The 25,343-nt window shown below is 44.3% G+C and overlaps 1 protein-coding gene across 1 annotated transcript in view; it reads right to left on the reverse strand.

Moving 5' to 3' along the window:
- The window catches only part of ANTXR1 (ANTXR cell adhesion molecule 1), a 245,064-nt gene that overhangs the window by 55,873 nt on the left and 163,848 nt on the right, over nt 1-25,343 (reverse strand). Inside the window, exons 14-17 of the mRNA XM_057558000.1 lie at nt 24,700-24,741; nt 15,477-15,572; nt 14,782-14,949; nt 2,457-2,537 (exon numbers count right to left, since the gene is read on the reverse strand). Coding sequence (XP_057413983.1) covers nt 2,457-2,537; nt 14,782-14,949; nt 15,477-15,572; nt 24,700-24,741 — 387 coding nt within the window. The remainder of the gene's footprint in view (nt 1-2,456; nt 2,538-14,781; nt 14,950-15,476; nt 15,573-24,699; nt 24,742-25,343) is intronic.

The raw sequence follows: 25,343 nt of genomic DNA on the forward strand, positions 1-25,343 counted from the left end.
AGTCAGGTCTGTAGCGAGTCTCCTAAGATTATGCAAAATAATACAGAGTAAGCATGTAATAATAAGCTACAGTATAGTCTTCTCTACTCCTGGAATTCTTTCCTGAGTTGCCATGCGGAAGCTGTGTATTTCTGTTCCTACCTAATCTGTGACCTTTCTTGTGTAACTCCATGTGTACGCCTAGATGTCTGTGGCCGTCACCATGACTACAAGGACACAGTTCTCTGCAACTATTCTTGCATGTGTCTTAAACATGTTAGCAGGATTTCTATACAGAAAGCCCATTTAAAAGTAGGCTGAACAATCATAACTTGCAACACCGCTGAGAATACAGTCAAATGTATCCTAATTCTCAGCCCACCTGTCCTTCGCACCTATTATGTGGTGTGATTGGGAAATGAAAATTCAAGGAGGAATCGTATTTCTCAAAAGCACACAAAACATCTTCAAATGTGAAATACAAACTTTCCTTCAGAATTAGTAAATAATAGATTCAATCTAGGTGTGACTCACTAGAAGAAATTCCATCCATTTTCATTTCATTGTTGTTGGATTTATCCCATCAGCCTTTTGCCCTCAAACAGTTTTGGTTCTTCTATCTTATATACCATAATATTTCTCTCTATCCTTCCTCTTTCCTACACTCCCTTCTCTGCTTGACCCAGTTTAGAAATTTGTTTCTGCCAAACTGGTCAGCGGAGAATGGAATGTTAACAAATTTGAGTGATGTTTTTCAGTTGCTCTGAGAAGAACGGGCTTGTTCACTGGACTAGCATGTTCTATCACAAAAAACAGTACTGCTGAACCCGAATTTGGGGATCCTATTTTTTTTTTTTTAAATCTCTTAGATGAGTCTCATGCAGGCTAAAAAAAATTCTTAATTTTCCACAGAAACCATATGCATAACTTATAAGGCCAAATACCACCCTGAGTACAAAGCTGATGGCCTAGGCTCATTTGTGTTAGCTGTAGAGTTTGTACTTTCAAATCTGCTATGGCAAAATGTGTTCTTGTTGACATCCACAGACAAAATACAAATTCCACGTGTCATGAGGGCCAAGCTGGCCCAGCGTTTATATGGCCTGGGTTTTTTTTTTAATGTCATTCTTGCCTGTTGTCCTTGCCACAAACTGGAGCAGGAATAGCTAATTGGCAGCAGCCTGCACAGGCTATGAAACTTTAGACCAAATCCCCTCAGCCACAAGCCACCCATTGTCACCTGTCACCAGGTGCAAAGGAAGGGGGGCCTGCCTAACTGGCTCTGCTCTCGTGTTGTATTAGTTGTGCTGTGTTGCAGAGTGGGCAGGGTAAAGATGTGGGTATATCTGACACACATCAATTGCAATATAGTTTGAATTTTTGCATCAACCCTTCACAGACAGTAGAAAATCACAAAGTAAATAATCCTAATAATATATGCCCTGACTAAGCATTACTAAGTGTTCAAACGTTAGGCCACAGGCTTTACAAACATTACCTTCTCCAACCAGCCAAACTGTGAAGTAGTCATTACCAACTACTTTATAAAGATGAAATTCAGAGAGATCACGTGACTTGCCTGGAGTTTTCCAGGCAGGAAGGAAGCAAGATTCAAACCCAGCTCTACCTGGTTTGAAAGGAGCCCCAAATTAGACACCTTGATTTTGCTTTTGGGTTCATGTGCTTGATTCCCAGAGCAGCGGATGCAAGATGCAGGTCGCGGGTAGTTGAGGGAGAATTTGGTCCCCAGCTTTGCTCTGTAGATTTTATGAAAGAGAGACTAACTCTTCCCAGAAGACACAGCAATGGTGTGATTACAGCAGAACTGAGGTTGTTTCCAGCGTTGTTACTATCCGAACAGAACACAATATTCAGCTTGTCTTGTCCTCTGTTTCCTCACTTACAAAATGAGGACTTGGGCTAGATGGTTTCTAAGGCCTCTGATGCCTCCTCCCTTTCTATCTCCTTCTAGTTGAGACATCTGAGCTTGGCCCTGACAGTTTCAGGGCAAACCCTCACCAGGGTGGAAGGTCCTCCTGTGATCCTGGACCAGTTGGGCCCAATGCCTGCTGGAAGATGGGGGAGTTTTCTGTGGCCCCTACTCCCTCGCTCCATCCTGTGGCCCTGGCGTCCTGCTTGTCACCACTGGCCACTGTGGCTGAGGAACAGCAGGCCCCTCCCCTGGAGCTACCTGAGGAAGAGCCAGTCCTGCTTTATTCACACACTGTACCTGTAAACTCAGAAGCTCAAGTCCTAGGACATTAAAGCTAAGCTATTTCTGTCAAAATCCTTTTCAAAAAAGCAAGTCGAAACTCAAGGTCTTGTAAAAACCCAAGTTTTGAAAATTAGTGTCTGATTTGTCACAACATGAAATCATAGCTGGATTCCTACATCTGGAGTTATTCTAGCTCCATAGTCAGAGAGAGGGAGAGAGTGCAAAAAGAACGCGTGTGTGCGACACCGTTAATGAATCCTACCGTGTCTCCTGGCTGTGGACGCATCACGGACACACGATCGTAGCCTTTCCTTAGTAGGACCCACAGGGCATCAAGTTTTCCCTGAAATAAAACAAATGCACCAAGATTACATCTGAAACCAGACCAGGGGCCAGCACAGACAGGCAGAAACTTCCACGCTTCTTAAGTCATGTGAACCACACTTCACCAGCAATGCAGTTGCCATAGGATGTGACTCTCTAGTCCCTAAGTTCAAAATGTGGGCCTCAGGAATGTAGGAGGAGGAGAGACACATCCCAGAGGACCCTGATGCTCGGGCAGGAGACATCTGCGACTTTAGTGCAGCCTCAGGTTTGCAGACACGGAGGATTCATTCAGGCTCTCAGCTTTTGCCCTCATCATATTCCCGGGCAACTCCTCACACCGCAAGTCAATCTTTTCAACTTGCACTAAAGTTTTTTCTTCCCACTTAGTGTCCAGAGTTTACAAATGAAACAGTGAGGACAGATTCAGGCAGGAAAGTGACTAAATAGAAGCATGGACAGGGTGAGACCAATGAAAGGCCCCTGGGGCACAGATCCATGGCTGTCCCTATGATGGGCTCTGGAATCCCAGGCTCGACGGACAAATGACCAAAGATCACGGATCACCACAAATCACAACCCCCTTTGGAGTTGTAGGTGATTGGTTGAATCTGGAAGGAGGGAGCCTATGAGTGCTAAAGTTTTCACAGCATGTGGCAAAGGCAGTCTCACGTTCTAGTTCCCTAGACATGCTGAGCAGAGGCTGGCTTCTGCCACTGCAAACACTAATAGAAAAAAAAAGACATTTATTTAGCTTTGCTCTTCTTATTACTATTTTTTAATTTTTTGGCTGCGTTGGGTCTTCGTTGCTGTGTGCGGGCTTTCTCTAGTTGCCAAGAACGGGGGCTACTCTTCACTGTGGTGCACGGGCTTCTCATTGCGGTGGCTTCTCTTGTTGCAGAGCACGGGCTCTAGGGGTGCAGGCTTCAGTAGTTGTGGCATGTAGGCTCAGTAGTTGCGGTGCACGGGCTTAGTTGCTCCGCGGCATGTGGGATCTTCCTGGACCAGGGCTCAAACCCGTGTCCCCTGCACTGGCAGGTGGATTCTTAACAACTGTGCCACCAGGGAAGTCCCAGCTTTGCTCTTATTATTAACCCTGGTTGGTGACTCCATCAATAGGCAGAAGTCACCTTTATTTTGTCTTATTTCCCTTCATCACTCTTGTGGTGACCAGGACAATCTGCTCCCCTCCACCTCCAAAGATGACATCCTACTCTCTAGAACCTGTGAATATGTTCCCTTTCATTGCAAAAAGGACTCTGCAGATGTGACTAAGTTAAGAATCTGGAGGTGGGGACATGATTCTGGATCATCGGGTGGACCCAATCTAACCACATGGGTCTTTAACAGAGGGAGGTAGGAGGGTCAGAGTCAGAAAAGGAGATGAGGCAACAGAAGCAGAGTGAATGTGATCCCATGTGAGAAGGATTCAACCCACTGTTGTTGGCTTTGGGGAGGAGAGGGGGCCATAAGCCAATGAGTGTGGGCAGCTTCTGGAATCTGGAAAAGACATGGAGATGGAGTCTCTCCTAGGGCCTCCAGCAGGAATGAAGCCCTGGCCTCACCTTGGTTTTAGCCCAGTGTGACCTAGGCCACTAAGTTAGTGGTAATTTGTTATAGCAACAATACGAAACCAATACAGCCCTTATCACTCCCTGACATAGTCTATGTTTATTTGCTTAGTGTCTGTCTCTGCCATCTGGAATGTGAACTCCATGAAAACAGAGGTGCTATTGGTTTTGTTAACTGCTGTATGCCCAGCCCTTAGGACAGCTTCTGGTGCTCAGTGAATATTTGTTGGACGAATGCATGCATTCAGTGTTACTAAGTGCTGGGCTAGGTGCTTTTCTATGTGTCTGCTCATTTCATTCTCCCAGCAATTCCAAAGGGTTACAGAGAGGGAATCAGAGAGATCAACTAACTTGCCCAAAGGCACACAGTGTGTAAACTGGAGAGGTGTGATTGGACCCCACTCCATGTCTGTCTAATTCCAAAGCTCATATACTTTCTTTCTTAAAATATTTTTTTTAATTGCATTGATTATTTTTAAAATTGAAGTGTAGTTGATTTACAATATTGTGTTAATTTCTACTGTACAGCAAAGTGATTCAGTTATACATATATATACATTCTTTTTAAAAAATGTTCTTTTCCATTATGGTTTATCACAGGATATTGAATATAGTTCCCTGCGCAAAGCTCGTATACTTTCTGTTACACCAATTGCAGGTTCTTGCCTGTGCAGATCCTTTAGAACAGGGTTTCTAAGCTGTGGATTGCGACTCTTCAAGCCCTCATGAAAAAATTTTGTGTATTAGGACCAGAATTTTTAACAAATAAAATAAAATAGGAAGGAAAATATTTGAGTTAAAGGCAAATGGTGAGGATAAGTATGCATGGGTGTGTGTATGAGTGTGTGAAGTGAATGCACACTTGTGCACACATAAGCATATAATGGGTCAACATGTATTTCCTGTTGGGGTCTCAGTCGGGCATGTTTGAAAACACCGATCTGGAAGAGGTCTTTGAAGGATAATGCTGAAAGGCTGGGTGAAGGATAATGCTGAAAGGCTGGGAGAGTCTAGAAACTTCAAGTTCCTTGCCACAAAGCTTTTGTAGTGGCAGCATCCATTTAAGAATGCCACCTCGAAGACTTGGTGTTTTGAAATTATTTTCTGGTGGGTTTTATTTAGATACAAAGAATGTGCTCTTGAACCTTTATCAACTCTGTTGCTCGAGTTCTTGTGGATTCAACTTTGTCTTGCTAAGTGTAATGTTTCTCATCTCTCTTGGCCAAGTATTTACAAAAACCTCTAAAAATATTTTGAAATGACTTTAGAATGCTGGAAGGACCGCTGCTGGGTTCAGCATGGTTTTCTGAATTAAACCATTTCAAGCATCAGTTAAATGTTTTCCTTTAAGGTTCTTTGGGATAAGCATTTATATTTCAGGATATAACCAGGTGGATTTCCTGGAAGAATGTCTCTTTTTCGTTTTCTTTCCCTTTTTTGGGGGGACTCCGGGTATTTGGCTTTGTAAATCATCCCACCCTCAGTGTTCTGAGGACTGATCACTCAACTCCTTGACAAATGAGGAGCAATGAGATGGGGCTGAAAGAAAAAGTAGCTGTTGAGGAAGTGTATTAATTAACTCAGCAGAAATCTAAAGCTCCATGCAGGGCAAAGGGGCAGAAACCACCTAGATGTGTAACACCAGGAGAAAGCGTTGTGTTTCTTTGAGGCAACAGATCATAGAGTGCTATTTAAGCACAAAATGACTGGATTCAGACTGTTTGTATTCTGGGGCTTCCCCTCACCAGCTCTGCTGCAGCCTCGGACAAGCTGTTTCACGTCCTTAAGCCTTACCTTTCTCATCTTTAAAAAAAGAGATAATAATACTGTCTACCCTATAGATTTGTTAAAAGGCTTACAATTAGATATTGAAGTAAGATACTTGTCTCATAGAAAGTATTCATTCAGCCTTATCAACGATGGGGTAAAGTCATTAAAATGAAAAATTGGGAGTCTCTGTAGAAAGATGGAAATGAATGTAACGCGGAGTGTAAGAATCCAATAATTTGAACTTTTCAAGCATGGATCTACCCGTCCTCCAACTCCATTCCCCCCCTTTCCCTCTGGCGTCTGTGACAGTGTTTGATGAACCCAACACTCCACCAAAGCCGCTTCACTAAGGCTGCCCACAGCATCCCGGCTACCAAATGCCTTGGCCACCTGTGCCCTCATTTTACTTGATTCTTTAGAGCGATCAGATGCTCTGGGCCTCTCCCTCTCTGCCTGCTCCTTCCTTTCTCTCTCATGATCCTTTTCAGCCTCTTCTGCCCCTCCCCTCTGCTTACACACGATGTGGTGGCGTCCCCTTGCTGCCCCCCTCTTCTAGTCTCACCCCCAGGCTGAATGCTCACTTTGACTACTCTCACCTGGTCCCATGGGTCAAACTTCCACCTGTCTGCCCATGGCTCACACATTCTATCTTCAGCTTAGTCCTCTCTTGAGCTCCAGATCCAAATACCCACCGAATCTTAGTTGTAATGTAAACGTATCACAGGTATAAAAAAACCAGACATCACATACTGAACAATTTTTCCCCAATCTGCTCCTCCTTTTTCATTCCCTGCCTTGGTCCGTGGCACCACTGACATCCAGACGGGCAAGGCGGACACCAGAGAATCATTCTCACCTCCTCTCCTTCTGCCACCCCTTCATATCCAACTTCGACCATGTCTCTCGAATGTTCTCTCTGTCACAGCCCCCCCGTCACCTCTTCCTGTCCAGCCCTGTCCCACTGTCTCCACGGCTACTGCCTTGGCCGAGGCCCTCATCATCTGTCACTCATCCTGAGAATCGTTTCCTGATTGGTCTTTTACCTCCAGGCTCCCAGTCCTTTCTACTACTCGATTAATAACAGATTTCATGGCTAGCTGGAATGGATGCTTTGCTGTTAAGAAAATAAACCAAGAGACATCTTATTAGCAGTGTGAATTTAGGCAAGTTACCTAACCTCTCTGTGCCTTGATTTTGCCATCTGTAAAACAGGAGGAGTAGTAGCAGTTTCTAATTTTGAGGGTGGTGGTGAGAAATGAAGGAGTGAGTGCAGGAAAGGCCCTTGGGACTGCGCCTGACTTGTGGTACATGCTTCACCCAGGTTAGCCCTTCAGGCAGGTGAGCTGCTATCATGAGTTGTCCTGGCCAAGGTGAGACCAGATAGTTCTGGTTGTACCCTCAGTGTTCTGAGTTTGGAAGGTCCCACAAATGAACCCGAAGTCCCCATTCTGTGTGGCACAGAAAATGATCTGGGTAATCTACCCATCCTATACCTCTTTCTACTCCTATGCCAGGTAGCTTCTTATGCAAGAAGAGCTGAAGTAAGCTTTAGAATAAGAGTGTTTATAACCAAGAAGAGGATAAACATAACTCTCAAAGGTCAAACAGAAGTGCACAACAAAGGGCCCTATGTTTAATTTTCTGAGAGGAGGCAAAAGCCTGTCATTTCAAGACAGTGGCTACTGGGCTTATTAATAACATCCCTTTAGGGCCACAAGAGCCTCAGGGGATTCTTCCAAGCAGTCCCTGGGCTTTACCCACTCCTCCTGGGGGGAGCCTTTGAGTTGACTACACTATTTCTCTCAGATCTGAGTGTCCCAAATGCATGCGTCTCTCTTCAAGGTGCATGCCAAGACACTGGTCCTCACTCCCGAAGAGAAATGCTTCTATGAAGCTCAAAGATTTCCCACCATCCTGGGAACCCTCCACCACAGTGCATTAGCTGACATTTACATATACCTTTCTTTCATATGAAATTGACACACTTTGACTATAACATGAGAAATGTACCAATTCCAGGCTCCCAAACTCTACCTCAGTCTCAGACAATCAATACCTTTCATTCCACAAAGGCTGGCAAACTGGGAGTTCTATGTCAATGCTCGCTTTTGTTTCTTCCTAAACAAGAAGACTGTGCCAGGGAGGTTTGTGAGGCCTGACACTCAAAGCATCTTGGTGCATGGGCTTTGTGGCTGGGTTTCTTCTTTCTTTCTTTTTTTTGGGGGGGGGGGGAATGGAGGGCCAGGCAGCAGCTGTGTCTTCTCTTCTCGTTTGTCTGCCTCAGCTATTTGGAAGTTAGTCAGAGGTTGAGAATGTTGAGGGTAGTTCAACTTAGAGGGCTGTTAGAGACTAACACGAATTTTTTTACACCTTAAAATATATGGTAAAGATTGTGACCCATGCTTCCCTTTAAATGAAATAAATTAATGCATAAGTTGGAAACTTTCCTTACACACACACACACAATCACACATGGTTAATTTTTTTTTCTCTTTTTTCTTTTGGTCTTTGTTTAAAACATGTTCGGAACCATTCTAAAAAGTAGCCGGGGAGGGACAAAAAAAGTCTGTTGAATATCAACAGCACATCTGACAGCATTTAAGGCTTCGGTGTGTCTTACTAGGCTACATACAGCTTCATTCAGTACCGTTTCACCACTGAATGCTGCCTTGATTACAAGGCTGAGGTGCTTAAGGCCGGGGATGACAGGTCCACCTGAAAGAAAATGAACAGAAGGCCACCCACTCCCCGGTACTGCAAGCAGCACAGGCCGGTCTGCCGGGCCAGCCAGGTTCTGGCTTTTGTCCTTCAGCTGTCATTTCTGTCACTGCCAGTCACATGGAGGAGCTACTGGAAAAGGAGAAAAATCATTTCTCTGAAGGCTGCAAGCCTTCCAGCAAACCTGAAAACAGTCCTGGTTTTAATCTTTCTGGTGGTCATACATCTGGGCATTACTTAACTCGCCTGAAACGGTCAGTCCCAATTTAACGAGAAGCACGGGATTGCTGTAAAGCCAGGGGGTGAAAACTGAGCAAAGAAAAATTCAGGCCAAATATCGGAAAATTTCTTGATCATGTGCCTGGAATGAGGAAAGGGTGAAGTGTGGTCAGTGTGGTCAGTGCCTTAAATTAGCCTGGGCGACGGTGGGGAGCAGCCCACTGCGGACTCTTTCTCCCAGTGAGTTCCTGCGGGATGTGCTTAGGAAATGTGCTTCCCTGCTTCTCTGCTCCTCAAATCTGTTTCCTGAAATGCACGAAAGAGCGAGTCAAATGCAACCCGTTTAAAGGTGTATGTGATTCTGACCACCTTCACTGGGGAACCAGGACTCTTCCCAGTACCTCCTGAAAGTTTTGCGCTGGGTGGAGGTGTTCTACCTGTTTATAGTGGGGCAGGTTACCCTTCATGAGCTGCCTGCCCCTATCCACTCTCTGTGTTTCTCTGCCTTCCTTGCTCCATGCCTTGGAAGCCCGACTTCTACAGATGGCATCATCTAGCTTCCCTTTGGTTTGGCCAACAGGTGGCATCAGAGGGAGACGAGAGTCGACAGATGAATGGATAAAGATGTGGTACATATATACCATGGAATCTTCCTCAGCCATGAAAAAGAATGAAATAATGCCATTTGCAGCAACATGGATGGACCTAGAGATTATCATACTAAGTGAAGTCAGCCAGAGAAAGACAAATATCATATGATATCGCTTATATGTGGAATCTAAAAAAAAATGATACAGATGAACTTATTTACAAAACAGAAATAGACCCACAAACATAGACAACGAACTTATGGTTACCAAAGGGGAAAGGTGGAGGGGGGCAGGGATAAATTAGTAGTTTGGGATTAACAGATACACAGTATTATATATAAAATAGATAACCAACAAGGATCTACTGTACAGCACAGGGAACTATACTCAATATTCTGTAATAACCTATAAGGGAAAAGAATCTGAAAAAGAATATATATATGCATAATAGAATCACTTTGCTGTACAGCAGAAACTGACACAACACTGTAAATCAGCTAAACTTCAATTTAAAAAAGAAGGAGGTAAGAGGGCAAGATGAGGGGCAGGTCGGTGCTAGTTCCTCCTGCTCCCTCCCTGAGCCCTGCCTTCATTGGTGGCTGCATTCTTATTGATTGATTGATTGATTGATTGGCCATGCCCTGCCACTTGCAGGATCTTAGTTCTCTGACCAGGGGTCGAACCCGCGCCCCCTGCAGTGGAAGCATGGAGTCCTAACCACTGGACTGCCAGGGAAATCCCTAGACTGAGGTCAGATTGCCTGACTTGAATTCGAGCTGCCATTTGTGTGTCCTTGGGCAAGTGACTGACCCCTCTCTATGCTTCAGTTTCTTCATCTGTAAAATGGAGATAATACCTCACAGGGTTGTTGTGAGGATTAAATGACTCAACACGTGTAACACGCATGGAGGAGTGGGTGGCTGCATTCTTATAGGGCCGGGGTCTGCAAACGTTTTCTGTACAGGGCCAAAGGGTAAATATCTTAGGCTTTGTAAGTCAAGAGGCAAACTCCAGGCTATTATGTAGGTGCTGATATAATCATTTAAAAATACAAAAAGCCATTCTTAACTTGTGGGCCATATAAAAACACGGAACAGGGCAGATTTAGATAGCTGACCCTCTCTGCGGTCACAGCTCCCACTGGGTGGCCTCTTCTCGGGAGCTGCAGCTCTCACTGATTCCACTGACACCCTCTCGCCTCCTTGCTCTTCAGGCCTAGGGATGTAACAGCTCTCACTGTTGCTAGTCCCTGGGTGCCTCACCGTTGCTATGCAACAAAGAGTAGCCCCCGCTCTCTTAACCCTTCCCCGATCTGTGTGATTTCAACCCTCTTGAGGGTGCCTTCCGTTTCCTGCCAGGACCGTGACAAATCCGGTGAGAGGGTTCAGGAAAGGGAAGCAGAGTTTACGGCACAGCATGAGGCTGAATGTTTTGCCCAAGGCCTAGTGAATGTGTACAGACATTGTGGCTAGAATGCGGCTCATCGTGGACCATGCATTGGGTTAAACAGCGTGAAGGCTGAAGTTCTGGTAGCAAGTCCGTTCTTTTTCTGGACAAACAGTGTACATTATGACTTTTGAATTCCTTTCCGTGCTTCTACTCTCAAACTTCCTTGTTCTCGCTCTTTCCTCGCCCACCTGCCCAGATACACGTAAGATGACCTCTTTTGCTCTCCTTTCCTCAAAGAGATGGCAAGAAGAATGACACCTTCTTTGGATCGAGAGTGCCTAAGTGATTTGTGTGGGTCACAGGAGAAAGTCTATCTGGCTTGATGCTCTGGGAGTTGTTTCATAATTACGTCCCACGTGTCTCTTTAACAAGAGATGGTGGAATCCCTACTCCGTGCCAGGTACATTGATGTTTATGGGTGATTCAAAGATGAGTTAAGCATAATTGGTGCCTCTGGGGGGTCAAATCTGGTGGAGGGAAGACTCATAAACAGGAGCAGTTACACAAAAGAGCTATGGTACAACGAGTGTGCTAAGTAAGCCTTGGTGTGAGCTGCCCCAGCAGCAGGAGGAGCATTCACACTTTTCCTTGTCCTAACAAGGGAGTCCTACTGACGCTTAGCAAGCCCACCATCATCACAGGTTTTTTCCATCTGGTTTTTCTGGTGATTCCTTGACACTCAGTTTTCCAACCACTTAACATTAATCCAGCAGCTGTGTTTGTGGGAACAATAGACCCATGTGAAACCTAACATGGTCTCCTGGCTGAGACTCCCGACAAATCTCCGAGGCATGATTGTGGCCGCTTTGCCATGCACCACAGTTCCCGCCCTCAGGGAGCCTCCTCTGGAAGGCTGGCTGGAACCTTGGGTGACAACTGATTAACTGGGCTTGCTACAACCCAGGTCACTGGGCCCAACCCCCAAAGTTGCCTATCCGGTAGATCTGGGTTGGGGCCTGAGAATGTTCATTTCTAACGAGTTCCTGGGGGATGCTGATGCTGCTGGTACAGGCACCACACTTTGAGAACCAGCACACACACACACACCCATACACACACACATACACACACAGACACACACCCATACACACATACACACACCCATACACACATACCCATACACACACATACAAACACACACACACACATAGACACACACACAGACACACAGACACACACAAACACACAGACACACACACACACACAAACACACACACATACACACAAACACACACACATACACACACGCACACACACACATACACACACACACATAACACAGACACACACACACATACACACACAGACACACACAGACACACACACAACGACCAAGGCTGAAGAGCAGGGGCTGTGGAGGGAGCAACAACTGGGACAAGGGCAACAGAGGGGTCTCACTTAGGGAGTTTGGATGAGAAATTTGAAAAGGGAGGCGCTGGGGAAAAAAGGAGTTTCACCTGATGAGAAAAAGTGGGCAGGTTGTGAAAGCCAGAGAGCCTTTGAAAGCTTATCGTGAGACTGAATCATTAGGTTTGAGACATCAGGCCTGGGAATTTGTATTTTTAAAGCTCTCCCAGGTGATTCTGATTCTCAGCCAAGTTTGAGACCCTCTATATACTCAATAGCCAGCAGTACCTGGCACAGAGTAGGTGCACAACAAATACTCAATTGAACTGGCTCTAATTCCAAGTGCGTGTTGGGAGTGTTTTGAGATTTCTAAATCTAGCTGTCCATATCCTCATTTATTTCCTAAAGCTCAGTCCTAAACCACTAGTTAACAGATGAATAACATGCTCTCAAGCAGAAATTGAATTCTTCAAATAGAATGAACGTTATCTCAACGTCCAAGATTACAGAGATGAAAACCTGGCTCTTACCAAATATGTTGTATCAGTCACGAGGTACAGATTCCTGAAAACAACATAATAGAAAATCCCCTTTCGTCTTCGTCTCCGAGATTCTACTTGGCTCCTTCCTGTCTGCACATGTATGCACGCCACTGCATGTTTCACATTAGAAAATAATTAGAAGCAAACAGCTGTTAGTCAAGCAAGCCACATTTCGCCTACATTTTTCCAGAGTTCAACCCACTGCCCTGGGGGGAGGGGTGGCTTATCTAAAGAATCTCACCATGTTAAACACGTCAAACTAAAATGGAAATGCACTGAGATTAGTCTGAGCGTGAGGTAGCTCTGAGGGGCAGAGACAACTACTAAGAAAGTTTCCCTCCACTGTTAAAAATGGTTATTTCTTTTGATTTCATGGCAGAAAGTCTGCTCTAAAATTAGCAAATATCTCAGCAAATGATGAGTGTTATTTTTGTTGTCACTGGCAGAAGGGTAAAGCTGTGTGTGTGTGTGTGTGTGTGTGTGTGTGTGTGTGTATGGGGTGGTGATGAGAGCTGGTTCTTATATTGAATCTTTCGCTGAGTCCTTGGACTTGGCATAGTTCTGTCTGCAGCACAGAACTGAAGGCCGTAGACCTGAGATGGAGCCTTGGGTTCCAGACCTGGGCAGAGCAAGGACTCTACCATCTCAGTTTTCCATGGCAGGAAACGAGGCAATGGGGACAGATTATGTCAGTCTTTTTAGCAACGATTTCCTAGTGCTCTCTGACTACTGGCTTAGTGTAGATGCTTATGGGCAAGACCAAAGAGCAAGGGTGTTGGATGAATCACATGAATTCAAAGATACCTGCACCTAAGAGGAAGAGAAAAGAGGACTTTAGGAAGCATTAACTGCCTCCTATGACTTAAATTTCCCAATAAGTCAAAGAGGGTTTTAGTTAAGCTCTGGTGCTGTGGGGGGAAGAGAGATGCTGGAGAAATAAGGCATTTTGCTCACAGCCAGGAAGAGTGAGTATCAGATCTATGGCCAACACAGTCCACTAGCATGTCCTGATACACCATCGCGTGGCTTGAATAAAGGGAGATGGGCTTATGTTATGGCAAGAGGAACAGAGATTAGGCATTAAGGAGAATCCTGCCATTGTTGTTAGACTATGGAATTTCCTACCAATGAAGTTACCAGATGTTACTGTAATTTATAATGATCCTCTGGGGTTACTGCCCAAGTCACTTTCTCCTAGTCCACTCTCATTCCACCACTTTGCCGTGGTGATTTTAAAAAGCCCAGCTCCCATTCCTGGGCGTATATACAGAAAAGACAAAAACATAACATGCACCCCAATGTTCACACCAGCACTATTTACAATAGCCAAGACATGGACGCAACCTAAATGCCTATCAACAGATAAATGGATAAAGAAGATGTGGTATATATATACAATGCAATATTACTCAGCTGTAAAAAAGAATGAAATAATACCATTTGCAGCAACATGGATGAACCTAGAGATTGTCATACTAAGTGAAGTAAGTCAGACAGAGAAAGAGAAATACCATATGCTATCACTTATATGTTGAATCTAAAAAAATTATACAAATGAGCTTATTTATAAAACAGAAACAGACTTACAGACATAGAAAACAAACTTATGGTTACCAAAAGGGAAGGGAGGCAGGGAGGGATAAATTAAGAGTTTTAGATTAACAGATACAAACTACTATATATAAAATAGATAACCAACAAGGACCTACTGTATAGCACAGGGAACTATACTCAATATTTTGTAACAACCTATAATGGAAAAGAATCTGAAAAAGAATATATATACATGAAACTGAATCACTGTGCTGTACAGCTGAAACTAATACAACATTGTAAATCAACTATACTTCCATTAAAAAAGCCCAGCTCTCACCTTGATATTGTGGAAATTGAGAAAGTACACACTTACAGTTTCAAGTCCATGATTTTAGAAATTAGTTTCTTTGTGATAAGCTGGATTTTGGTTTGATATTTTATCATCCCCAAAGATTCTGATTCTTACTATGTAAGTGTTTTAGGAGGAGTGAGGGTGGGTTTTTGAGTAGAAAGAGGCACACCTTGATCGGAGAATACCACTTCCGGGGGGACGAGGGCCTGCGCATGTTGTTGTTGAGATTTCGGGGTTCTGGGAATTCATACTCCTGCTCTGGCATCTTGACTCTTGCATTCTTTGCCTTCTCCAACTTAGCACCTTCTTCTGTGGAGCCCTTTTCTCCCCAACGAACCTAAAATAAATAACAACAACAAAAAAAAACCCAAAATGACAAAATAAAATGTGATGGCTCTGGAGAACAAGAATCACAAATAACTGTATGATGTGCTACCCAGTCCTCATTTCCTTTGGGTTTTGAGGGTCAGGGAAGAGCGGTGGTGTGGAAAAAGGGAAAGGGGGATGGCTAAAGGAGCAGAGAAAGGCAGCGAGGGGCGGGGATATTTGGGGGAGGAACTGTCCAGGCTGTGGGGACAGTACATGCAAAGGCATTGTGGGCCCAGGCAAGAACACTGGATTTTATTCCAGTGAGAGAAGAAACCACTGCGGGTGGGGTTGAGCCAATGAGTGAACTGCTCTGACTCACAGTGGGCAAGATACAGGAGTGCACAGGTGAAAGGCTGTACCTGCCATCTCTCCATCTGATGCCTCACAGATCACATCCTCATTAGACCTCAAGTGTGAGTTTTCACCAGTTTGCTTTGGTTTTCCGTCCCTGAGTAGTCAGCACATAGATATGAGTACGTGAAGCTGTCCTCTTACCTCCATCCTTTTAATGCCTCCAACGCCTCGCCCACCATAATAAGAGGCATCTACCGTAGGCCACTTTTTCTTAGGCAGACCATCATCATCTTCTTCCTGCAGAGAGATTGTGACACATGAAGGAAGCAAAGCACCACTGCTGTATGTATGTGTCCACAATCGCAAAGCAGATAGGGGTAGACTGCCTGGGTTAAATCCCGGTGCTACCGCTTCCTGGGGCCTTGGGAAATCACTTAACCTACCTAAGCTTATCTTTCTTACCTGTAAAGAGGGAATACAGAGCAGCACTACGTGGTTAGATTGTGGTGTATTTTTGGGACCCGTGCTCTTCTGCATCTCTACTCCTTTATAGGGTATCTCATCTAATCCCGTCTACATGTTAATGACTTGTCGATTTACATCTTCATCCCTGACTCCTCTGAACTCCGTTGACACGGACATCTCCTCCTGGGGGACTAATCAACATCTCAACAATACCGCATCACAGCCATAGACAATGGACTTGAGGACACGGGGAGGGGGGAGGGGAAGCTGGGACAAAGTGAGAGAGTAGCATGGACATATACACACTACTAAATGTGAAACAGATGGCTAGTGGGAAGCAGCCACAGAGCACAGGGAGATCAGCTCTGTGCTTTGTGACCACCTAGAGGGGTGGGATAGGGAAGGTGGGAGGGAGACGCAAGAGGGAGGAGATATGGGGATATATATATACACGTAGAGTTGATTCACTTTGTATACAGCAGAAACTAACACACCATTGTAAAGCAATTATACTCCACTAAAGATGTTAAAAAAAAAGAAAAAAACCCAATTTATTTGGCTTCATACTACAAGATAAAAACACAAAAAATAGTTGTTCTTATAGACATAATTCATCTGTTTTACAAAGAGCCTCTTTTCTGAGATTTTTAATAGTTTTTGAAATTTGATCTGAATTTATAAACATATTGGATCCTGAGTTTACATTGGTATATATATGTATAATGTTTCTTCAAATTACATTTTCCTTTCTTTCACTAATTTTAGCTGTGCTATTTAATGAATCTGTTACCTTCCTGAAATGGAACCAGACAAAATATTGTGGAAAAGCGTTCATGTACTTGATATATTAAAGAAAGTGAAAAATACAAGGATAATATTAAAAAGAAAAAAAAAAAAGAAGTCCTGATTTCCCCACCTCAGACCTGCTCCCCCCATAGTCTTCCCCCCTGCCTAGGATTCACTCTTGAATTCTCTCTCCCTCACTGCCCCTCCCCCACCCCATCTCAATTTGCCAGCGAGCTCTGTTGACCCTACTTCTAAAAGATTCCAAATTTGTGACTTCTCCAACTGTACCTCCATCACCACCTCCACCACCCTGGTCTCAAGGCCCCATAAGCTTTCTCCTGGATACTGAGGTGGTCTCCTAACTGACCTTCCTGCTGCCCTCTTACCTATGATCCATGCTCCACAAAGCAGCAGAATAAATTCCAAACCCCGACTCTGCCCTGCGAGCTCTGGCCTTTGCTCACCTCTCCAGCCTTCTTCCTTACCACGCTCCCCTTCTCTCTGGCCCTCAAATATTCTGCGTGCATTCCTGTCTCGGGGACTGTGCGCATTCCCTTGTCCAGGAATGGCTTTTCCCCTGGTCTTTTCATGGTTGGTTCCTTCTTATCACTCCACAGAGAGGCCTTCCCTGGACATCCTTCTCAAGCAGCCCCAGTCTCTTCGTCCTATCAATCTGTTTTATTTTTATTTTTAGCTCTTATCATGGCTTGCTATTTATTTATTGTCTGTCTCTGCACACTGGGATGTAAGTTCCAAGGAAACTTCTGGTTATTTGTTGTATTTACTATTCTCTTCTCAGCTTTTAGAACAGCATCTAGTACGTGGTAGATGCCCAAGAATTATCTGCTGAATGTACAAATAAACTAAATGAGATGATTCAAATAAAGCAGTGAACTCAGTGTCTGCAACTTAGCTCAGAGACAGGAAGTTCGCACTGATAATATTTTTCAAGATGAAGGAGCTTGTAAGTTTATGGATGGAAAAGGGAAGGATAATCAGCAAAACTGTTCCTCATCTTGGCACTGTGATTATTCCTGTTGTGGGGAGAAAAACTCACCATCTACGGTCCTGGATGGGCTACAAGGTGGTGGCGTAATTTCCCTCCTGGGTAGGGAAAGGAAGCTAAAAATGGGGTCAGCAAAGCAGCAGGATGAGCTCAGAACAAGCGGGCCTCCTACAGACTTGTGTTGGAGGCATTTGCGGAGGCATTTGGGGCCGTCACTGTATGGAAAAGGGCATCCCATGCATGGGGCAGGGTATAAAGCACGGGTCGGCAGAAGAGAGATCAGAGCCAGAGGTGACAAAGCAAAACAGTTACACGTAACACATTAAGACTCCCAGGGTGACCTGCTGTGCTTGCAATAGGCAGGCTTCTTTTTAAAAATTCAAAAAAAACATGAATACATCTAAATGACAGAGATCACCGCTGACCAGAGGACTTGCAACATTCTGGCAGGTGAGCAGAATGGGTCAGTCTCTCTCTGTGTCCCTCTCTCTCTTCAACGTATACGTCCTTCTTGGACGTGGGACTGTGTGCCCTGAAGGCACAGTGGATTCTGTTGACCCTTATATTTTAAATCTTGCACAGAGCCTGGTGTACAGTAGGTGCTCAATATTTGCAAGTATTGAATTCACGATAACCACAGCTGGATTTATGTACCCTTTACTGTGTATGTGCCGGTCACTCTTCTGGGCTCTTGACATGTATCAATATTAAACCAGTTAGCTCATCTTTAATCTTTCAAACCTACATGTTGTCAGATAAATTTAATGGGTAAGACAAAGCTCTTAAGATGCATTTGGATCCCTTACAATAGAGATCTGATAATTAAGGGACCTGGGAAGAAAAGGCCCAACAGACAAGAAATTGTCTCAAGGGTTTTATCCCATTTTCGTATTTCTAATAAAATTTGGTTTCCGGAGATGAAAAATAAAATAAAATAAACCAGTTAGCTCACAAATAGCCACTGAGGTAGTTGGTGCTATTATACCCATTTTACAGAGAAGGAATAGAGAGATTAAGTGACTGAGTCACCCAGCGTGAATGTGGTGGAGCTGGATTTGAGCCCAGGCAGCCACACTCTCGTTTGACTGTTTCTCAGTGTTGACAAAATTCAAGGTTTTGTCCTTTTGTGTTTTGCTTTTCCAACCATTTGATGCTTTCAAATAAATGCTAGTTTTCTACTTCTCAACCCTTGTAGCTGCTAATTTTGAAGACTTCTGACTACAAAACATGGCAAAATAATAAATAAAAACAAGCAAAAGCAAAAAAAAAAAAAAAAGATCCAAGCAAGAAAATACTATAGTTCACAGTACTTTACCTTATGATGTAATTTCAGAAAGCTTCTGATGGTGATGTCAGCCAGGAACTTTATATGGTTAAACTTTACCACCAGAGTGTGTCTGTGTGTCATACATGAAACATGGCTTCAAAAAGCCTGGGCATGCCTGGTCTAGTGCCTTGTTCAAAGGACTTAACTGAAATTAAGTCACCCTAAACTGAACGTAGCACCAAGAATGTAAGAAACTCCAAGAATGAAGCTGCTCTTATTCATTAGGGAGCTGAAAAGGTCTTATGAGTCTCCTAATTTCTTAAATGGCAGGAGCACAAACGTTACAGACCATCTAATTGAGCCTTTTCATTGCACAGGATAGTCAGATCCAGAAAAATGAAGAGAAGTTCCGATCTGGCTTGCTGATGCCTTGTCCGGGATTCCCGCGATATTTGCACGCGGAGCGCCCTCCCGCTCATCTCTTCCCGCCCCGGGGGCTCTATTTCTCCGCGGTGCCTGGGTACCCAGGCTGGACCGGCCTTCTGCGCATGTGCAGGGCCCACATCCCAGACGGGAAATGCCGAGACTGCAGCCCGATCCACGCGTTCCTGATACACCAAGCCTGCCTTTTATCCCCTGACCCGAGCTTGCCTGCCAAACTCAAACAACAACAGCAAAAGACAACACAGAGGCCCAGGGTTTGACCAAAGGGAGAGTCAGAATTTCCCTGCAGTTACCATGGCTCTGTTTACACATTCTAGAGACGGGAGGGTTTTGCAATCTTCAGAAGAGAAGGGAATCTTTGATGTGTTTTTTTCATTTGGCCAAAAATTGATGGAGTAAAATCATAGTCCCCAGCAATTCCACTAACAGAATTGGCAGCACCTGAGGTGAATTTCTACATCTAATCAAGTATAAGGGCTTTGGGGGAAGTCCCCCTCAAACTGCCCTTTAAGGATGTCGCAGGGAGGGGAAAAACCACCAGTATGATAAAGGGAGGACAGACTGGATGAGCTGAATTGCTTTGTGTTAGCAAAGCCGTAGGAATCAGGGGTTTGTGGGCGGTCAGCAGAAGATGAACAGAAGAGTGGAACTGAGCTCCAGAAAACTGCCAGCCCCTGCCCTGCCCCCACCCCCACCCCCCGAGACGGCCAGGAGAACCTTCCAGGAGTGGAATGAAGGGGCTTTTTAACAGTCTGTCGGAAGTTATTAATTGGCTGCACTGTGTTGTAACCCACTCATACTTTTAAACCTTCAGTAAAACTCCCTATGCAGATGGCTTTGTGCCAGTGGTGCCTTTGGGGGATGGAGGGAGCTGGTTTGTTAGATGGTATCTGTCTCCTTCTGAGAGGAGATAACACAGAAGAAGCCAGAAATGGAGTCAGTGTTGCCTGGAGAAACCTCAGAGATTAGGGAGGGATGCTGGTTTCCCATCAGGGGAAGTTGTGTTTAAATTTTAAAGGATGTGGTGGCCCCAGATATCCAGTTGTCTGATGTTTGGGTAACACAAGTGGCAGCACATGATTCAGACAGTGAGGCCCATTCTGACCCGCTTGTCCTCAGACAGACCTGCTCTAGGAAGAAAAAAAGCTGTAAAATATGAAGTCTGATGCACACATTTGGTTAGCCCATAACTGGATTAGTCCTGTGCTGCCGTCACACACTGAAACTTTCCATCTTTCTAATCATGCCAGGCTTTTGTATAGCCCCATGCTTCAACATTCACAGCTCCATATGCTCAGGACAAACTTCTCCCACTTCTTCTACCTGTCTTTTAAGATATTGCTCGAATTTAACCTAGTCTGTGAAGAACTCCCTGATTCCCCAGAGAATTCAATGCTCCCTTCTTGTATTTGCCATGGTTCCTTGTATTGACCTTCACTCACTCAACAGATATTTAACAATTAGTTAGTTATTAAGCAAACCAGCAAGGAGAAGGGGTGAGATCACTGATCCTGGGGATGCCTCACTCCTCCTTACAGGCCATGATGTGAATAGCGCCCCCTGGAGCTGTGCATACGGTGGCCCTCTGAGACTCAGTCTACAAGTTCTTTAACATTCCTGCTTCTCCGACATCCATTTGGCAGAAGAGACAGATGGCTAGTTTGACCCAAATAGGCTCTCAATCTCCAATTCACTATGGGTACCAGTGGGAACTATCTATGGAAAGGAGAACATAACTGAAACGGAATGGAGCCCAAGGAAATAGTTTTAAATCAGCCTTTGAATTCATTAAAAAGGTCACTGAACTGTAACGCATCTTAAACCCTTAGGATAAACCCTATGTAGCCCCAAACAAGGGCCCTGTATTTGTCCATTCCTTCCTTCACTCGCTCAAGCAACTGTAGTTGTGCCCCACTGCACAGTGTTCTATTTTGAGAAAAACAGAGAGAATGCAGCTGTCAACAAGATCGTTTACATTTACAGAGGGGTAAGTTTTGTGAGGGTGACGACCTGAAACAAAGGATTAAGGCTACAGAAACTCCCAAGCCCAAGAGGCTCTGGAGGGGAGGGCAGACCTCAAGTAGATCTGGCTGTACTGTCTCATCTGAAATCTTTGGGGATAAGCCAGAGAGGTCACCTTCAATGTCAGCCTTGGAGATGAATTCCTAGGAGTGAATTGGTGAGTCAGAAAAATTCATCAACACTTCTGTTTGTAAATACCAAAAAATTCCAACTGACTTAACTATATGTTTTGGTACCATCATATCTGTTCACACACACACAGTGATTAACACAGTGACTGTCTTGTGTTCTTCAATAAAGAATTGTGTGTTTATTTTTTAAAGCAATGTTCCATTTTAAACTACTGAATATAGAAGACTGAATGCTGGGTTTGTTCCAGGACCTCTGATTGGAGCAGACATGTGTGTGTGTGTGCAAGTGTGCATGTAGGTATCAGTGTGTGTCAGATGTCCACTGGAAAAAGGATGCCTGGCAGAAGCTTGGTCCTTCACCTCTCCAGAGTGGGCAGTTAGTCTGGCTGTCTGTGCAGACACAGCTGTGAGAGGTAACAGGCCTGATGCTATTAAAGAGTTCAATTTGTCTGCTCCTAGACAAGTTGTTTAATTTTTCTATAGCTCAGTTTTCCCATCTAAAACATTCTTGTCACAGAGAAATTGTTAGGTCAGTGAGCATGAAAATAAACCTGGAAATAAATTCATCATTCAAAGCTAGTTACTTATTGTTAATTGGATACCCACCCAGTGTCATTTCCTTCAGTACCCATCCCTCTCCCTCTCAAACAGTCAGAAAATCCATGGAAGGTGAGGACATTGAGAACTAAATCAGCAGATGAAGTACTGCGTTATTGATTCTCCCATAAACTGCCAATTGTTTGGAATAAGTAGACACTTAGTGAGGAATCCTCACTCTATTGCCAATTAGAGAAGACCCTTAACCCAGGAGATGCCCTTCTTGGTTGTGAAAATTGAGCTTCCTTGTTTTTGTGGAGAGCTTGAAATTTCAAGTAATTTTTCTTTGTCCTGTCTTTATATACAGAAACATTACTGTCGGTTGCACGAAATCTCAAAAAGTCATGCCTTTTTATATTATGCATTTTGATATTCCCTAATAAAGAGGATCACTGAGAGCTCATTATAAAGTTGTGTCCATTGTCTAAGTTTATTCATTTTTTAGTAGACTTACCTCCCTTAGGATATGATGCTTACAGAGCTGATGAAAGTTTGGATAATTGATGCTTGTTCATATACATGGCAGAGACTATTTAACCTCATTTAGCTAATTATTGAATGTTAGATACTGTATTAAGCTCTTTGGGGAATAAGTCAAAGATTAATTAGATATAGATCCTGACCTTCAAGTATAGCTAATGGTCTTAAACTTTGATGCAGAAGGAAACGCTTAATAAATAAATACCCTGGGAATGTGGAGAAGGTAGAAATTAGCTCTGGTGGAAGGAATTACAGCATAGGAGCTGTGCTTGAAAGGCTGGTGGGACTCGAACACAGGGAGCCGGAGTGGAGAAGGTTGTCTAGATCCAGACTATGATTTTTAGGGCCTTGTATAAAATACTTTTATGGGCTGAGTTATGTCATCGTTTCTGTGGGATTTCTTTATTTTTTATTTTTTTCTGCCAAAACACATTAGGAAGGAGATTAAGCCTGCTTAATTCACAGGGCCAAGGAACAATCAGGGCCAGCATGCATGCCCAGGTAATCAGCACAGCCTGCAGCCCGCCCCGGCCAGCCCGGAAACTCCTATAGGTCTAACAGAACCTTTCAGGTCTCAAGGGTCCCCAGGTTGTCATTCTGTTTCAGAAATCAGGTCTGCCTTCTTGAGGTGAAAGTATGACTTCCATAAGAATAGTGGATGAAACTGGAAACATTCAACTACTTCTTTTCTCTTGCTTTTAGCTATTCTTTCTTGGTGGTTTACTGGCTTGAGCTTTTTTTTTTTTTTTTTTTTCCCTCCAAAATTGTATCGTTGGCTATCAGACTTCATTCTACAAATACTTATTGAGCTTGTTTTGTGTGTGGAGTCCTAGGCTAGATGCTGGGGCCTGGGGTCAACCATACCCCACAGTCTTGGACCTAAGTCTCCCGGTGTATTTTGGCCACAGTGGCTGCCGTATCACCTTCCAAAGGCAAATGCAAAGCCAGCAGCAGAAAAGGGCAGTAACTCCGCTAATTGAACATAATGAGTGAAGGGAACATTCTTCACCTCAGGGCAAACAGAGCAACCTCAGCGAGAGCTTCTTGCCCTATTTTTCTCTGGGAGTATAAGACACAGCTGCACACAACAGAACCACAGCCAAACTGGAACCCAGGGAACTAGCCACGGTGCTTTCTCTTGAAGGATTAAGAAAAGGCTTTTGTGGATGTCAGGAGAGTTTTTTTTCCCTCCCTCCTCTATGCACAGAAATGTAATTTCCTCCTCTGATTTCTGGGCAGAATGTTCGCATTCCAACAAGATGCGCTTTAATTGATTGCAGCTATTAAATCCCTTAGCTTACAAGCTTATAGTTCAGGATATAAGAGCCACATGGAATTTTAAATGTAATCTTTTTTTTTTTTTCTGTATGTAGGAAACTTGACAAAGGCATTGGGAAGACGAATGGTGAGGGGGTGGTGCTCGCTTTGCAACAACAGACCTTACGGATTAAGGACGATGAACTCGAAACCTCACCAATATATCTTCTGATCCCACTAAGTTTGCAGACCTGTACTCTGGCTTCTAAATTGGTTAGTGTTGCAATGGGGGAGGCCAGCTAACCCAGGAGTAATCGGAGGATCAGGAAAAGCACTGGGCAGGCACTGCTGCCCAGGGATGCTCTGTCTCACCATTAGCCTTTAACGCCTCCAGGCCACACATGCACCAGACCTGCTTATTGGACAATTTATGGTGGAATTGAAGACATTTTTCTTCCTTTAAATGATGAGGGTCTAATATCCTATGCAAGGCTGGAATGCTAGCATATCCCCCTCCACTGTATTTTCTTAACTTCCTGGCAAACTTCAGCACCATCTGTTCCTAGAACCACTGATTGTTTGGACGATGTGGCAAATTCGCTCCGATCTACACATATAAAGCATAAGTCTCTGCAGGGAGAAGAGATCCATCAAGTGTCTGTTTTACAGGAAAAATCAGTACCTTGGGGCTCCAAATAATTGTACGGATAAAACTATTTATGTTTGCATTTCCAATTTTTCTTGCAAGGAGAAAACCTTCCAAAAACCATTCTGCCTCTGGCTGCCAGTTCAGTTCAGTTCCTGTTCATCCTTGGTTAGGAAACAGCCAAAGACCTACCTCCCTCTTTGCTGCTTTGTACTCAGTGGGGTTCTGGGCTTGACTTAGCTCTGCTTTGCAGAGGCCTGAGTCTCGGGCTGCCCAGTCAGCTCTCTGCCCCACTCCACCATCCTGTCTACCTGGTCACTCACCTCACTTTCCTCAGCAGGGGGTGGAGGGACCTCCTTGATAATCTGAAAAGAAAAAAAAAGAACAAGTCAGTAGAAATCTCCAGCCACCTGCTTTCCAAGAGCCCTGCTCTCAAGAGGTGCCTGGTGGTGGGGCCATAATTACCATAGGAACGGGCCCAAGCAAGGCAGGTGTCTTTCTGGGCAGAATAGCTCAGTTAGTTAGAGCATGACCCAGGCAGAGAGTTCCACACTCAGTTGTGTCTGCTGTAGTTTTGTATAGAGAAAAAAACGTTCCATGGGTAAAAGTTTCATCTTTTACCCGAGGGAGCTATCCTGCAAATTTATTCACTCATTTATTCATCTAAGTCATTCCTGCATCAAATCATTCACCCACCCGCCCAAACAGCTGCACATTTAACAAAGAATGGTCCAGCACAGAAGTTAAGATAGTGCTACAGAGATAAGTCAGGTATGGGCCACACTCAAACTGTTGGCAATTCCATTAACTGTCACTGGTCCCAGGTGGTACCCATGGGAGGATGTGACGGTCAGGCTGATGGATTCCCAACAAAGGGCAACAAACAAGGGGTAATCGGGGATTCCTTTCAGGGCCCTGAAATTTAAGAGGCACAAAGATTTACATAACAATATTCTAAGACTGGACT

This window comes from Balaenoptera acutorostrata, chromosome 12 (assembly GCF_949987535.1).
Source record: "Balaenoptera acutorostrata chromosome 12, mBalAcu1.1, whole genome shotgun sequence".
NCBI classification, from domain to species: Eukaryota; Metazoa; Chordata; class Mammalia; order Artiodactyla; family Balaenopteridae; genus Balaenoptera; species Balaenoptera acutorostrata.